Source organism: Cydia splendana, chromosome 16 (genome assembly GCF_910591565.1).
Source record: "Cydia splendana chromosome 16, ilCydSple1.2, whole genome shotgun sequence".
NCBI classification, from domain to species: domain Eukaryota; kingdom Metazoa; phylum Arthropoda; class Insecta; order Lepidoptera; family Tortricidae; genus Cydia; species Cydia splendana.
The window spans coordinates 4,257,336-4,275,761 of record NC_085975.1 but is presented as its reverse complement, the minus strand read 5'-3'; the positions used below and the strand labels follow the sequence as shown (position 1 = coordinate 4,275,761).

The window sequence follows — 18,426 nt, the reverse complement described above, 5'->3', positions numbered from 1 at the left end:
TTGTTTTGAAACAGACCTTACGGCTCGGGGATGCTGGGCGCTGGCACGCCGTTCTATCAACTGAGCTATACTGAGACTTAAACCTATTTATTATTTTATTAGCGTAAGTAAATAGTTAATAAAAATAGTGGAAAATAAAATATTATACTCCGAATATAGGTACCTATAAGAATATATTTCAAACACTTTAAATACAGGGCTGATAGAAAAACTAGTGCTTTAGAAACTGTTATATCATAAGACAACGTAACACCTTTCTACTTCCTAGTACCTAGGTGTTTTCCAAATAAACTAATGTTGGTTGTTCACCCAAACATCACGGAGTTATGTTTGCCTCGAGTTTTTGTTGCGAAACGAGATATCACATTATGAAATGGTTTTATTGTTATTTGCCTGTAATTAGGTTATTTTGTAGGTTTTGTTAGTTTTTTTGTGACCTTAAAAGGATAGCTTATTGTAGTTTTACGTGTGTAAATGTCAACGTCATAGGTATTAAAACAATAAGTATAGTACTTTCTTTTGCTGCAAAAAATCTAGAAACCTTATAAAGCATTGTAGGTATTAGTTAAAAGTACTATATTTATAACAATAATGAATTAATGATCAACTTGTACCTAATGGTAACCTACTGTATTTTCGCGAACGTATGGAACGACGGTATCACTCAGTGACTGAAGCTCCTAAACTTAAAAAAAACCTAGAAACGCGGCAGTGTCCGGCGAAGTTCTAAGAAAAAGCCATGCAACATTGCAGGGTGTATATAATATCTACACTGCCGGTATAAATAAAAACTACACATGTGGTGCACCTCATCCGTATTTTTCACCTAGTAATTGTGTATTTTTGTATATTTAGTCCTTACAATTAATGGGTAATATTAAGATACGGGTATCACTGAACTAAATATTTTGGTACAGCACTTTATTACACAGTCCGCCCTACTGTAGATAGAGTTAGACCAAGAAACGTCTGCGGCGATTTTGATAGCCCACGCAGTGCAAGTGTTATTTTAAACGTCAAACATCTATGAAATTATGACGTATAAATAACACTTGCACTGCGCGGGCTATCAAAATCGTTGCAGAGTTTTCTTGGTCTAATAGATGTTATTAAATGTGTCGGGTGGGTGAAATAATCGTTGATCTTTATAATCGTCCATCGACTCCTAGATCTTGTGACAAAGATTGGCCATAGCAATCCAGTGCGGGAACGCTGCCTGCGTGATGGGCACCCTACCAAGGGCGCAAAAATTTGATAGGTATTTTTAATTATTTAGCTTTAGTTATCTTAATTGTAGTTCATTTTAGCTTTATATTCATTTTATAACACTTATATTTTCTCGATATCCATCCATATCTCGATTTTTTCGATATCCATACATAAATAAATATATAAAATAAACATTTATTGGACATTCTTTCTTACACAATTTGACTAAGCCCCTCAGTAAGCTCAAAAACGCTGGTTGCTGTTGTTGTGTTGGCTTAGGTTGTGTTGAAGGCTAGGTATTGTTAGGCGTTTATCCTCGTAAGTCCACGTTACGCGTGTCGCGTATACTTGTTGTACAAGTACAAATTAAATTCGAGTTTTGAATTCTTATACAGGGTGGCCAAAAATTAAGTGCATTCCCTTTGCCAGGGAGGTTTTGGGATTATTTATATTGAACAACTTTTACTATAGGACCAACCCCGAAATCGCGAAAATAAAATTTGGCTGTTTCATACATTTCGGTTGGTCTATTTTCTATGGGAGGGTAAAATTTTTTTCGCTATTTCGGGGTTGGTCCCATAGTAAAAGTTGCTCAGTATAATCCCAAAACCTCCCTGGCAACGGGAATGCACTTATTTTTTGGCCACCGTAAATAAATCATTAAGTGCCAAATTCAAAAGCACAATAATTGCCCTGGGTCTTACGAGGATAAGTCTAGAGACTTTTCTAACTCACATTCATTGATCCTCACACTCCTGCGCATCGTGTGAGGTATCGTTGGACAAACTCCGTCAGCTGTCGGCGGGAAAGCTCGGCTTACGCGTTATCAGTGATAACGGCCGCGAATTACGTCACAGTCTAACGGGCTTTGGGTGGTCCGAGAAACTTGGCTTTCGTTCACTATCACGTCTTTAAGAAAATATAAGGTCTACCGCGATTAAATTTCATTATTACACCTTAAATCCGACGTTTCAGCTGGGTAGCACACTTGCACCAGCTGTGGCCATGGATGAACAAAACGCAAATATGTGTACGATCAATGTCTGAAAAAAAAATCTTTATTTATCGAACGAGAGCGAAGGTCTCTGTTTTAAGTAGCATGGGCAAAAATGCTTTTCCTCTGTAGGTCGCATTTCTGAACCGATTCTCGTGGAATTTGGTGAACAGAGGGCCTACCGCGAAACACGAAAATCTAAATTTAGTTAGGGTCACGTGGGCTAAATATATAAGACACTGGTAAAAATAAGTCTAAGTTTTTAACACACATAAACTTTTTCTACTTCATTCCTATCCCATTTAAAAAGAAGCCTTGTGTGTAGACTTCTTTTTAAATGGAAAAGGAATGAAATATAATAAGTTTTTGAGTGTTAAGAACTTAGTCTTATTTTCACCCGTGTCTTGTATTTACCTCCACCAGATCCTATCTGCCTCTCTTATCTTTCGAATATCCAAGAACGATAGAGAGGCACATAACGAAATTTCGGTTTGCGTGTCTCGAGGCCCTGATACGATAATTTACTAACTCCGTGTCTCCGCGTGCATCCTATGACGGAGGCAGGCAAGAACATTTCATTACCCGGTTGAATGGCCATTTTGGCTTCGAGTCTAAATATCCGTATTCGCTAAATGTCCGAGACATCATTTTAGACGCTAGAAGCATCATGTACAAGTTTCAGAACATTCCCGAAATGCGGAAACATACTCGAGTATATTCTCAGAACATTCTTACAAAATAATTACCACGATTAAATTTCATGAGCGTTGATGAATATAAATTACCAGTATCTTAAGTAAGTATTAAAATAAATTCTCGTTCCTGAGAACATTCTCAGAAGTTACCGAGAACTTATCATATCATATAGAATGTTCTGCAACTTCTGAAAAAACTTCAAAATTCAAAATTTCTTTTCAACCTGTCTGAAACGTCGGAAAAAATGTAAAGTAATGAAATTTAATAGCGTTAGACCTGTTAATGACATTAATTATGTGTACAAAACGCGAGAGTAATTGCTTATGTTACTGCATGTGTATTTATATGATTGGTGAATATTGCTTCAGCCGGCATGGTTTTGCTGAAAACTCGAAAACTGTAAATACTTCAATAGGACGTAATTTCCATCCACTAAAATTTATTCATTTACCTAAATGAATGACTTTTATTTTTGACAGTAAGTTTAAATTCTATTGACAGATTTTTGTGGATTGGATTATTTTCTCTAAATGACGTCCATTTAAAGTATTCAAGTCAGTTTTATCAATTCGGCCATCCATCCCCATAGGTATGAGTAGGTAGCCATTATGTACAAATTTATCCATTTAGGTACTTACCTATTTAATGTTGTTCCATTAAAAAATCGATTTTTGTACAAAACAAATTATGTACATTACCAGAAAAAATAGAATAGTAAGTTCTGAATTATGTAAATGATCCGCCGTCGGGCAGGCGGTGCGGTCCTTATTGTGGCAAGCTAAATAAAATTAATTTTAAAAAAGTCTGTCGAATTGGAATGAAAAATACGAGAGATCGGTCGTATTATTTTATATTTCATATCTTAGAAACGAATTAGTTACACAAAATATACTACAATTATGAATTATCATAAATACAAGTGGTTCGGCGATTTATTTACCAGAAAAGTAGGCATTTACCTACTTTATCTACACTAAGTATTGCGTACCTACTTACAAAGTTAAGTTAAAAATATTTACATAGGAAAAGACTTTACGAAACTACTTTGTACATAGAATGACTAGATTTTATTAACTTATTTATATAAATAAACTAAATATTAACAAAAATAGGCACCTTTAGGAGTTGTTCCAGTTTAGTTTGGCAAAGAAATCACAACGCAATGAAAGTAAAATTAATATTTGGCACAATTATTTACAGGTTAATTCTTACTTAAGTATTATTGGTAGTTGTTATTAAATCTCTGATTATAATTATTATTTGCTTCACACGGACGAGATAGAAAATAATAGTAGTAGTATTATTATCCGACGGCTTTATAAGTTAAATAATAAACCGTCGCGGCAATTACAGATTTTTACTTAATTAGCGCTTTTCAATTAGTGGACGGTCTACTATTTGTTACTGTATTACTGAACACAGCAGCACATGAACCAATAAGAACCTAATAGCAATAATAGCCTCATTTCTAATCAGCACACAAAACATACCCGTCTTTACATATAATCCAAACACCACTAAAGAACACAGTCTCGAAAGTCACTTGAACCGACGTTTAGAACGGATCGAGAAAGAAGGCTCATCTCCAGTCGTCCGGCGGGCCGCTCCCGTGGTACAGCGGGCTGAAGGCACTCCGACGCGGCTCGGATTCATCTTGAGATCCTATTATGGATTCAATGGAGAACCCGTTGCGGGATCTCTTGGATCTCGGCTCGGTGGTCTCGGAGACTCGCGGAGGGAGCGGCACGGGCCGCAGCGCCGCTGGCGGCGGGCGCGGCAGCGACAACAGCGGCGTCGGAGGAAGATAACAAGGCAACGGCAGAAGTGGGGCATACGCTTCCCTCGCCAGCATCGCTACCATGGCATGGGCGTGCTGCAGCGACGGCGTCGGCCGCTTGTAACGCTTCCGTCGCCTCAAAAAACTCCCATTATCAAACATATCCTCCGCCAAAGGATCCAACGTCCAGTAATTCCCTTTCCCCGGATTCCCTGGCTCTCGAGGTATTTTTATGAAGCAGTCGTTCAAACTCAAGTTGTGTCTGATAGAATTCTGCCAAGCGGGGAACTTTTCACGGTAATACGGGAATCTGGTCATGATGAACTCACAAATTCCGCTAAGCGTTAATTTCTTGTGTGGAGACTGGAGAATTGCCATTGTTATTAAAGCGATGTAGGAGTACGGTGGCTTGATGAGTTGTGTCGAAGATTTCTGTTTAGACTTCTTAGGCGATGAAGGTTTTGATTCACTAGGGCTGGAGGCGTCGTAGCGTTCCGAGTCGCTGGACGGCGGCGGCATGTCTGGCGTGTCTTCGTCAACAGAAACGTAAGTGTCATCTTGAGGATATTCCTCCCTGTCATCCCGGAGGTAATGGGGCAGGTAGAGCCTGGGTGGCGGCCGGAGGTCCAGCGGCAGGTCACCCTCGATGATCATGTCGCGGTATTGTGTGAGATCACATTCCTCCATAGCGTCACATGTCAGAGGTGCGTTGGGGCGCGTGGTTGCGCGCGGACTGAGCGAGCCGGAGCTCCGCCCTGCGGCCCCCACCGGCGCAGCCCCCGGAGCCCCGGGCCGCGTTTACGTTCCAGTAAACACAACAATTGTCGTTATTATTCCTGCGGGTCTCGCTTTGTGCATGAATTTCAGGCCGTCGACTAATAATAATTATTAGACCGCTTATCGATTCAACTTTGTTGCGGCGGATCGAGTTCCGATTCCTTTTGGTTTTTACTTTTTGTTTGTTTCTTTTCGGATTAAAAATGTTTGGTTAGTTAGTGACTCTAATGAAGCTTTTTACTTGTAGTTAGTTCAACTACAGTTACTAACAACAGTTTTCATTAAATTTAAATTATAGGTAATAGGAAGATATTATAGGTCTCCGTAGTTTATCAATTACTGCCTGTTAGATTAAGTTGAAGAGTTGAGTGAGTTGTTAGATTAGGTTGAGTTAATGAAGTACATAATTGCCTTAGATATATAAGAAGTTTTAAGAATAAGTAATTAAGTAGCTACACTACAACACAGCTACAATGCCTACCTACTGCTAAAATTATATTTATTCCGTTTACAACTTTACATCATAGGTACGTATAGAGCTTTATCTTTGTATAATCAGAATCTGAGAATAATCTAAAAGCGTCTCAAAGAACGAGCGCAAAAGTAATACTATAAAATATAAAAAGATTCAACAAAACGAGCAAAGGCAACTGTTTACAGAGATATGTATGCGACGCGATCCTTTAATCCCGAGCTAAAGGACTCGAGATCTATTGAAAAAAATCTCATAAAGCGAATTCTGGTACTCCATTCAGGTAGACTTCAAATAAAACGCGCATAAAAAATATTCGCCAACGAAACGCCTTGACAATGCGAGCGGGGCTCTAGAAAACCCTCGTATATGTTGCCTACCAAAACATTTACCCCTCAGGCGTTGAGGGAAAAGCTACGCGGCGGACAGAGACAAAAAACGGTATAGAAAGAGAGGTGACGCGAAACGAACCAATCGGTAAGAGGATTGGCATGGGCGGAGCCCCCAAAGCTAACATGTCAGGGCGTGGCATAAGATCCCATTATTGTCTGGCAAGGCAAATAATATTTTGCACAATGTACACATTGGCGAGGGGGGGATGGGGGGTTTGCTAATTTATTCCCAACTTCGGTCACGGGTTGTTTTTCAGCTTTGCGAGGCTGTTGTTTAAATTGGACGTTAGTTATTTGTATGTAGCCTTCTGGAGCCATTGTCTCTTTAATGAAGGAATTTGTCGTTTGCCGCGCGGAAATGTAGGTATACGCGTATTATAGCTCTAGTGAACAAAGGGTTACTTTATTTATAGTACGCTCGCTACGGAACTTTACATTTTAGCGATGACGAATGAATGAATAGACCTATATCTAACTTGAGTTTGGGAAGATACATTTCTGAATGTTTTCATTATTAATTAAGTATTTAAAAGATTTATTTATATAGGTCACAAATATAAAAAGTAATACGAGTATTATAGAAATTTACAGACTAGGGTCGAATGGGTCGATAAGTACCCGGGTAAATGTGCCTTATTAATGTCACTAGTATCTTTTATTATTTTTGGATAAAACATAGAATTTATTTTCCATACCTTTAACATTTTATTACGTTAGTTACCTAAACGAGAGAAAAACATCGTTTTCAGTACCAAGATACTTTCGTTTCCCAGTTTACAGTTACTACTACTGTGTGCTTGGGTATTTATTCTGCGTAAAAAATATATTATTTACAATTTATTGGAATAAATAAAGACAGTTATACCATTTGTAGATATTTAAGTAATTTTAGCTATACAATTTAATGTTTTAATAACAAAACTTCCGTGAGGCACAAACATAATTAAAGTAGGTACATATATCCAATAGGTTATATAGGCCAATCAAATTACATTTATTCCAGATCTTAATACCTTCATTTGGTTTTAAATTAGTGTAATCCGAGTTTGCTCCATTCCAAGAGTTGTGGAAAAATGTTTGCTCTTTTTCAGTTTTTTGCTTGGTGGTAGTTCAAAAACGGTACGTTCGACGGAAAATTTGCTATAATTATGATAAAAATTGACATCTGAGGATACGAAAAGTACCTTAATATGAATTTGTAGTAAAAAAAAAAGGCAGCCACTTTGTTTTTTTTTTGTAAAATCGTGTTAAAATCTGTTTTTTTTTTGCCAGTGTCTGATCCACAACAACCTTGCTGGTAGTGACATTGATTTTGACGGTGGGTTCCTTCTACATCGAGTGTAATTGTCAATCCAAGTTAAAATGTATCTCCCAAGGCTCCCAAAATTTATCCACACCTGGGATGGAGCAAACTCATTTAACTTTAAGAACCGGACCCCATGAAGAAACTAATTGGTGACCCCTGCTGTAGGTACTTAATTGCACATGGTGGAACAAATGTACGTCAAACTGCGACTTTAAAAATCTTAAGATGTCGTTCGAACTAGCCTTTCTCGTAATCCTTCGGCGCGCGTAAACATTTCAACAAGATAAGTTGGTAAGCCCAGTCTAGGATTAGCCCCGAGCAAGCTAGTTTAATACTGAGTACAGTCGGCTGAAAGTATTGAAAAGATAGCTACTTAATTACGCATTATCCTTTGTACTTTATAGAAACTGCTCAATAGTTTGCCGGAAAAGCCATTGAATGTGAGAGGATTCAGAGGTTAAAGACATTTTCAGGAAACGATTAGGTAGGTGAAGAAGTATTACCAACGAGATCTGATGTAACACCATAAGACCTAGCTAGATCGATTTTTCGCCCCCGAAAACCTCCATACAGCAAATTTAATCGAAATCTTTAGAGCCGTTTCCCAGATCCCCGAAATATATATATATATACATGGTGTGTCTGACCATGGGGCTTTAAATCCAGGGCTTGATTTTACTCGGTAAACTGAGCTACTTTTACTATGGGACCAACCCTAAAATCAAAGAAAAAATTTTGGCTTTTCCATAGAAAACGTCGACATCTGATCAGCAAAAATGTATGAAAAAGTAAAAATTTTTTTTGGGATTTCGGGGTTGGTGCCCAGTGGCCAGTTCCAGGAATTTTCAGTATGCCCTAAGTACAAGCATTTTTAAATTTAAATTAGTGTCTGACCGAAACCGGATTGTTTCTGAAACCGGAACTTCGCTTTTGCTTTATTTTACATGATTTTTATGCCGAAATCTGCCGAAAAAAAGCCTAGAGACCTATACTTACATATATTAACATCAAATTTAATCCAGAGAGGAAAATGGGAATATGTGTTGAGAAGCGGTCACATGTCTTCGTCCCCTTTCGTTTGAATACCTATTAAATCATAATTATGAGATATTAATAAGTCTTTCGAAAGCGTGATACCTATACCTATGATAATATGAATGAGCTGCTCAGAGCCGGTTGAGGCAGATTTTAAAAATTCTGCTTTATATTTTATTGATAGTGCGCCAATATCACGAGAGACGGCTCGATTCGGGAAATGAATTAGAGATTAACTAGATACGATATAGTAAAGATATGTGACGTTCCACGGCAAAAGGTACCTTATGGCGGCTGGCACCGCGATTCGGGGAATGAATTAGAGATTCACTAGATATGAAATCACATATCTTTACTATATCGTATCTAGTTAATCTCTAATTCATTTCCCGAATCGCGCCGAGAGTCGCGGAGAGTTTGTACTACAAGTAACATCTAATACCTTTAAACAAGCAATTCTTGTTTATTTATTTATACATATATATCGGGGATTTCGATGTTATTTGCTATATGGGGATTTTCGGGGCCAAAAAATCAATCTACCTAGGTCTTATCTCTGGGAAAATGCGCAATTTTGAGTTTTTATATGTCTCCCAGATTTCTTTTATTGATAGTGCGCCAATATCACGAGAGAGTCGCGTCAAGTTTGCAACGTATCAATAAAAAAAAAACAAATTCCAACTGGTTTTTTTTTATAGTTCAAACAGGGCAATGCTTGGGCAGGAGGAGGACAAGGCCCTTCTCTGATGGAAAGCCACATAAATAAAACTCGCTAGTTGCGCGCTACGGCGTAGTAGTGTCTAATAGTGTGTCTACGCTTGTGTTGAGCAAAAGGCAGAGAATAGGTACAATGTTAAACAATAATTGATGTACGTTTAGGACGAGAATATATTTAGACGGGTCTCTATTGTTTCCCAAATAGTTTTAAGTCATAATGTATTGTTTGTCCGAATGTTCGTTAGTCATAATTGGTTTTTCTCAGAAACGCGTAACTTTTCAGGATTGCCATAAAACAACCCTAACCTAACCTATCTATAGAATAGAATAACCTTACGGAAATCCTGAAAAGTTAACGTTTTCAGTTTTATGACTAACGATAATATGACAAACAGAACATTATGGCTTAAAACTTTATGGGAAACAAAGGGACCCCTATTTAGAGTTAGACCAAGACAAGTCTGCACCGATTTTGATAGCACACGCAGTGCGTGTCATTTATACGTCATAATTTCATAGAAGTTTGATGTTTAAAATAACACTTGCACAGCGTGTGCTATCAAAATCGTTGCAGACTTATTTTGGTCTAACTCTATCCACTTTCACTACAGATAAACTCACTAATATTACTGGTATTAGTAAGAACGACTTCAAAAATAGATATACAATTCGGAAAATAAAATATATAGGAAGCGTTGATGCATAAAAGTGAAAAATACTTATGTGTTACAAGAAAACACAACGATAGCGATAGCGTCATCTATAATACATCCAGTACGGTTACCATCAGTTTGTCCCTGACATAAACGCCGTCGAGAACGTAATTTACTTTCTATACATCTCGCTCGCACTCGCATATTAGTGCAAACGGGATGTATAGAAAGTAAATTACGTTCTCGACGGCGTTTATGTCAGTGACAAACTGATGGTAACCGTACAGAGCCATCTAGCGACAAAACCTGTTTACTATACTTTAACTACTGTGCTGCAATACGGAGATTTATTTGTATTTTATCAATATTAGTGTTTTTTTATTGTAGCTATATTATAATTATAATATCGGAACCTTACGCTGCGCGGTTTTCGTAAATAATTAATTAGAAATTATAATTTTAAGTCCGGTCTGCTTATGTTTTTTATCTAGAAAATCGTGATACCAGCCGGGGTCGAACCAACATCTAGTTGGAAGCTTACCTCAACTTACCGCTTTTATCTTTTAATTGGCCGAGTGTTAGCGAAGGTCTCTGTTTCTGCTTGATTAAAAATTGTCTTAATACTTAATTTTTTGTTGAATTGTGATATTTTCCATTTGATTTTCTATTCATAACTGAATATAATCGCGTAAACAAATCTTGTTTACACTCCAACACTCCATAAAGGATGACTCACGTTTAACGTGAGTAGACCGGGCCGTGTCCGGGCCGGAGCTTCCGGCGCTTACTTTTTTATGACATGACCGGCGATCACGTGATGCTTTCCATAGAAAAACGATGCGTCGGAAGCTCCGGCCCGGACACGGCCCGGTCTAACGTGAGTCATCCTTAATGATCACAAATCGCTATGGGCACACTATCCCAGTCATTTTATCTAACTTGTTTTGGGCTTGAAAAGTCACTAGATGGCGCTGCCTGTACTTTAGATGTCGCTATAAATAGCGATATGTCACCGTAGTCTGTGCCGTAGTTTAGAGCCCATCAACGTGCACACTAGCGCCACTGCTAAACTAGTGGCTCTGTGAGCTGTAGACCTCGCGAGCAGAGCTTGAAATAACATGGTGCTAAGAGCTTTAAATACATCGTGTTTTTTTTGATTTCCGTTAATTTCAAGGGTGCATTCCTGAGCTTAAATCAAGTAACTTTCTCAAAGACACCGATGTTCTAATTAAGTCCATTTCGGAGATAATCCATAATTTATTTTTTTACTATAAGGCCTCTACAAGCGTGTACACTTGCCTTAGGGCCGGCTTACATATTGATTAGTGTTTAGAATGAGTTCATACATTTGCTACTAAACTTAAGTACAATCTCGGTCGATTGATGTACGAAATGACATTGATATGCCACAGATTTCAATTGTTTGGTTGAGTTAAATGTAATGCCCGTGTTACAACAACGCTATATGCTACATTTAATTACTTTTTAAACAAAAAAAAAAACGAAAAAGAAAACAAAAAAAAATTTTTTTTTTGAAAATTAACTATGCCATTTAGTTCTTATAAACGTACTTAACTATACCCCGAAGTTAACGGAATTCAATAAAAACACGGTGTATAGTAAATTAAAGAATACGAAATTTATGTGTAAAAAAATACAAAAAGTTATAATATCCCAGCATACAATTACTGGGGATCGAACCCAGACCCTCTGTGCAAACAGAAAAAGCGAACGTTTACAAACTGAGCCAAATAGTTCTTAGATGGTTTGACGAAATTTAGCTACTCCTTCTCAAATTAAAATTAGTTAAAATTAAATATCTAAATACCGCCTAAACCAGCGATAATTTTTTTCTGCATTTTTTGCTATTAACTCTGTAAACATGTTTCAAAAAGAAAAAAGTCTTATGATATCGATACGACTATTTGTTTAGGCGCCAGGTATCACGACTCCGCCATTTTTAAAAATTTCCAAAAACCGGATTGACAAAAAAAATTTATTTAGTCATAAAATTCGGTCACAAAATTTCACGAGAATCGGTTAAGAATTGCGACCTGTAGAGGAGAACATCCGGACATACGAAAGCAAAATGCCCGAGTCAAAACGTAGACCTTCGCTTCGCTTCGGTCAATAATCGTGATTATTTAAATTTAATGAAAGATATTCAAAAAAGGGGGCCGCTACGTACTGTATTTTGTATTTAAGTACCTTTCGAATACATCAGACTAGTTTTTATGTTGCTGGATTCGTCAATCTATAGGTCTAAAGTTAAAACGGCCGTTTTTGTTTTGAGTTCATAGATCGACGAATCGATCGACTTAAAAAAGTAGCCGAAAACACCTCGCGTGATTTGTGCACAACCCCAAAGTGGTGGTTGCAGACTTGGTCTAACTCTAATTCATTTCGACAATAAGGTTTCCTTTATTCCTTTTCCAACATATATTATACTTAAATACGGGGCCGATTTTTGAATTTCCACCGTATATTTCGTGTATTTCGTTAAATAATATCTCCATGCACCACTAGACATTTAAATTATACTAATAGAATTGAAAACGAGTGGTCAATACCACTCGATTCCCAATTTCTATAGCTCGTATTTCAAAAATTAGCATTTCGCTGTTTTCAAACGATTTTCGAGTGACGAAATCGAGCGATCGAAATTCAAAAATCGCCCCCTGTAAGATAATGCACACTTCTTTTTCGTCTGAATCAGTAGGTAGGTAGGTAATCAGGTCAGTGCTATAGGTACTAACTAATCCAGTGGTGGGCAAACTTTCTTCATGGGGGGCCAGAACTTTGCCCACCACTGAACTATATAATCCCTCATAATTTTGAATAGGAATTAACAAATAATAATTTGAATATACAAGCTAAAAGGTATAAATCTGTTAGAACGCTCACTTTCTGTAAGTATTTTAAACTTTTGACTTGCTGATAATAATTTATTTACTATCCAATAAATAACTAAATGGCTATGGCCATAGAAAGGCCAGAATGGAGAAGATTGGAGGAGGCCTTTGCCACCTGGCAAACGGACACACAGAAATGGAAAAAAAGTGAAATATATGAACATGAATAATGTATTGTCCCACTAAAGGCTAAATAATAATAAATAAATAACTAAATTACAAAACTTAAAACAAACTTTTAATTCACCTTATTTATCTCATTCTAGCACAAAAGCCATCATAAAGTTCAATGTTCGCTTATCGCCTTGTAATAGGTACTTGTAAAATAATTTTAATAAAAAAAATCTCATACAAACATAAACGGTGCAAAAAAATCCACAATTCTCTTTTGGGCAGTCGTGTAAAAGTTTAGGAAATATGGCTACCATAGCGCCATCTATGTAGTAAGCGGTAACAAATGAATAGTTCACTTTAGTGTCGCTAGACAGCGCTTGTAACCAAATCCAAAACTGCGCCATCTAGTAGCCTTTGCTTTAACTTTTAGGAGTACTCTAAAACGAAAATACAAAGTAACAGTACAGTAGCTCGCTCGTTCACAGCAATTCCGCTAGAGAGCACTGTAGTCAAATATATAATCACGCCATCTAGTAGTTTTCACATTAATTTCTAGGAGTACACGTGTACTTGTACAAAATTTAGTTTCAGTATTTTGTCAACAGGTGTTTTTTTTTTTTTAATTTTGTAATAGACGACTTATATACTTACCTATACAAATTAATTTAACATTATAAATACCTATATAATATTCGCAATCCCAGGCAAAACGATTGTGGCTTCTGCCAAAATTCTTTCTGAATTCGCTTGAGTTTTTCGGAAATTCCCACAAGAAAATTAATAAAAAAGGAATGCAACCTACCCACAGACCAACCCCTATAGACATAGCTTATAGGACGACTCGCGGCCTCCACTCGTGCGAGCAATAGCGCTTATAAAATATTTCACGCGCGCCGCTCCGATCAGTTGCGTCCAAATTCACGACCTGTTAACAGTGTGCGCGTGTTTACGAAAATAAATCGCAATTTATTCAAATCATGGGATTTTGCAGTGTGAAATGGTGTGGCAAGTCATCTAAGACTTCCAGTTATAAAACAGATGGAATAACATTCCACAGGTAAGTCAAAATCACTATTTTGTTGAAAATTATTTCTTGTCCGCGGGGTTCATTTTATACTGGTCAATATGGTTGTACTGAGCGGCAGTGAAGTAGCCCGTCCCTTTCCGTCAACTTGAAAATGCAATGTGCTATCCCTTTCACGTCAACAACTAGTGATGTGACGGTGATGGTTTTGTCAATTGCGGTAAATTCGTGCTTTCGCTCGAACCATATTGTACCATTTTAAGAAATATAAAAGATAATTGTGATTCTCTTTCATTTTTAATTGAGAATAAATAAAATTGATCTGTAAAATCTATAGTTTTAATTAGGTAGTTGGTAGTTTATCTTAGTGGGTATATGTACTATGTAGTTTAGTTTTTAGTTAGTAGTACCATTATTGAGGTAGCATCAAAATAAGAAAATGATCATATTTTAGCAGGTTTTCAGAGCAACGCCCATGTGACATTCTCCTAGTTGCAAGCGCCATTAGTAGTATAGTTTCCATAGGCTGCGTTTGCCACCAAAGTGTATTTTTGAAATTCATGATTGATTTATTAATAATAAATGAATGATGTAATTTTTTTTAAGAAGCCAGGTGAGCAGTTAGGTCACGAGATGGACCTGATGATGAACTTTGAAGAAGTGCAAGGGAACTCGGTGATGGTTTGTGATAGACACATGTTGTGTGGGTTTGTTAGAATCCTCTAGGTGAGCAGTACGGTGGGGGGGGCACGAGATGGACCTGATGATGAACTTTGAAGAAGTGCGAGGGAACTCGGTGTTGGTTTGTGATAGACACATGTTGTGTGGGTTTATTAGAATCCTCTAGGTGAGCAGTAAGGTGGGGGGCCACGAGCTGGACCTGATGATGAACTTTGAAGAAGTGCGAGGGAAATCGGTGTTGGTTTGTGATAGACACATGTTGTGTGGGTTTATTAGAATCCTCTAGGTGAGCAGTAAGGTCTTGGGTCACGAGATGGACCTGATGATGAACTGAAATGGACTCCGACGAAATGTGAAATTTATTACACATTTATATTGTTTTATATTTGTTTATGTTATTGCCGTAACCAAACTAATTTTACAGATGTGCTGGGATCATATACAAAATTGTCGCGTCGGTTTATTCGTAAACGTAGGTACTTAGATGCTTTAAATAGATTATGCATGGTTGTTTAGTATGAATTAGACTAGGAAAATAATACAGTATTTTTCATTAGCATGCATGCATTGGTGTATAGCGGCTTTTGCCTTTGTGTCAGTGACGTGGTGCCTCAACGGTACTACTGTAGAAAACAGCGTTAATAAAAACTGAATATCTGAGAGACCGAGCTTTGCACAGCAAACATAAAAAATCTAAAATGCGCGTTTTCCTAGAGTTAAAACGCCTCGCCTCCGTAAACCCCCATATAGCAAATTTCATCGAAATCGTTACAGTTTTTCTTATGTTTACAATCTTAGCTCATTAATAATATGCAAAGTAACATTTTTAGATACATTTTTAAAGTACCTAATGAATGATTATATTGTATGAATATTCTGAAGTAATTAATCTGTGGACTTTATTGATAACAATTATTTTACCGCAACAGATTACGGTACCATTGGTACCAGTACCACTGCAAGTAATGAACATGTCCCATCCCTACGCTTACACGTGTCAGCGCGCCACGACCAATCGCAACGCCGGGAGCACCCCTCCCGCGCCTCACAGTTTGGTGATTTGCGTCGCGAACAAAATGGCCAATATTAGGTTTCTAGTTGGGTGTTCTGTGAACCTACCTAATAGCTACCTACTTGAACCATTTTCGATTAAGGGTTTCAATTAGTGAATCTATTTTGTACGTGTGATAAATTGATAATAGATATAATAGGAATTTGAAGTACCTAAATAACTATTAGATGGTCAAACAAATCGTGTCAGTAGAATAAGGCGCGAAATTCAAAATTTTTAATATTCGATATCGCTTCGCGCCTACATTTTTCAAATTTGCCGCATTTTTCTACTGACGCGATTTGCTTGACCAAGTATAAATGGTTGCATTTCCATACTTGGTAAATCCGTGCAAGTTTGGACGGACTCGAAATCGGTATTTTGACATCAAACGTTTCGACTCCAATGAGTCTGCTCTTTCTGCTGAATGAGATTTGAGGCAACAAAAGACCCATTTAATACATTTTTTACTGCATTTTTCAAAAAAAGTTAAAGGAATGCCGACCGTAGTAATAATAGTAATCGGTAGCTATTGATGACACCTGCGCGATCTATTGTCATTGAATGAAATATACAATTTTGAACCCAATTCCCTGGACACAAGGATCAAACCCTACCTAGGGATTATTTTAGATACAAAAGTATGAATGGGATGGGATAGCCGTGGAATCACAGCTTAAATGTGTGTAACGAATCAATCAGGTAATGGTTAGAATTAGAACTACTTTTTATTCACTAAGTAGACGTTTTGTGTCTAAATTAAGCTGATCCAAATTTCTATATCACCGAAATGTCTTAAATAAATAGTTTAATAGGCAATATACTATCTATTTATGTATTTTTGTTATGAGGCCTTAGAATTTTAAGGAATTTCCTCCCATTAATGCATCCACTTAATGTTTTACAGTTAGTAAGTACTTATATTTCTCGCTTTGGTGTTAGGGTTGCCAGATCGAAGGCGCTATTATCGGGAAACAATATAATTTTTTCGGGATTTTGGGACTTAAGTCGGGAAAAAAAAATTAGAGATGCCACGATTGCCACGATGCCATGATTCGGCAACTATTCGATATTCGGCCTATTCGGACACTTTGCCCAATATTCGGTATTCGGCCGAATGTTGCCTACTTTTCGCCCGAATACCGAATAAATAAATAAAATAACCAAAAACTAGTTATATTTAATATTTAAAATGTATTCTTGGAAAGTAGTTAAATACGAAGGCACGTTTTTGAGCATTTATTGATTACAAAATATTTTATTTTTATCATGGGTCTGATTTGATTGACTCTAATATACATTCATTAATTCTGTTCAACATAAAAATATATCTTAGCAAACGTAGTGCTTTGATGGCGAACAGTTTGCATAATAATTGTGACTCAAAATGTTCGCATGTCATGCCGAATATTCGGTCGCCGAATATTCGGTATTCGGCCGAGAGAGGGGCCGAATATTCGGTATGCGGTATTCGGCCAAATTCACTATTCGGGGCATCTCTAAAAAAATACATTCAAATTAAAGTAATTGTATTAAAAACAACGATATTTTACATTATTGGCAGTTGGCACTACGTCAGCTCGCTCGCTCGACGACAGTTCGGAACTTGAAATTATTGTTTTATAACGTGAAGCTGTTTTTCGGGACTGTTTACACTTTGTCGGGAATCGGGAACACCTGCTAAAAATCGGGAGAATCCCGCCAAATCCCGACCATCTGGCAACCCTATTTGGTGTGGCGAAAAATTTTGTGTTTCACCCGGGAGCAAAGTTTGTTTAACCCTCGTGTGTTGAAACTCTCGCAACGCTCAAGATTCCAGTTTTCGAACCACTCAATCAATTCTCTCCACCTCTCCACTCGTTCAATTTTGCAATGTTAGCTATTTGTTTGACAAGGGAGCGAAGTTGTTTAACCGCTCGTGTTAATATTCGTAGGTACCCGAACAAGCGAGATTCAAAACACGAGCGCAGCGAAGCGTATAGAGAAGTGGAATCTTGAGCGTTGCGAGGGTTTCAATGCATAAGGGTTAAACGAAATTTGCCACCGAGTACCTATAACGGCTATAACATAACACAAAAATTTTCACCGCACCAACGCGAACAAAATACTAACAGTAAAATATCAAGCAAAATCCAACCAAATCAAATCCAAATTCATACTTAATCGTTGTTTATAAGTCAATTCTACCAGTCAACATAAGGAAACAAGTCAACACCTCGAAACTTGAATCAGAATACTTTGTCACTCACGTGGATAGAGTCTGTGCGGAAAGAGAAGAGTCGTGGAATGTATGGGGCCCAATAAAATCCCCTCTTTCCGAACAGACTCTAAAATGCAACTTTCTCATCAGTTTTTGAACGATTATTTCTAGAGTTAGACCAAGAAAAGTCTGCAACGATTTTGATAGCACACGCAGTGCCAGTGTTATTTATACTTACGTCATAATTTCATAGAAGTTTGACGTTTAAAATAACACTTGCACTGCGTGTGCTATCAAAATCGCTGCAGACTTTTCTTGGTCTAACTCTAGAAATAATCGTTCAAAAACTGATGAGTCTGTTCGGACTCGAGTGTAGTGAACTTCGTAAACGCGCCGTCTGTCCGATCGCGCTGACA

The 18,426-nt window shown here is 37.4% G+C and overlaps 1 protein-coding gene across 1 annotated transcript; it reads right to left on the bottom strand.

Moving 5' to 3' along the window:
• Positions 1–4,230: 4,230 nt before the first annotated feature.
• Positions 4,231–5,645, bottom strand: LOC134797857 (forkhead box protein D5-like). The gene has a single exon (XM_063770208.1). The coding sequence runs from the start codon at positions 5,361–5,363 to the stop codon at positions 4,479–4,481; it is 885 nt and encodes a 294-aa protein (XP_063626278.1). The 5' UTR covers positions 5,364–5,645; the 3' UTR covers positions 4,231–4,478.
• Positions 5,646–18,426: the final 12,781 nt, after the last annotated feature.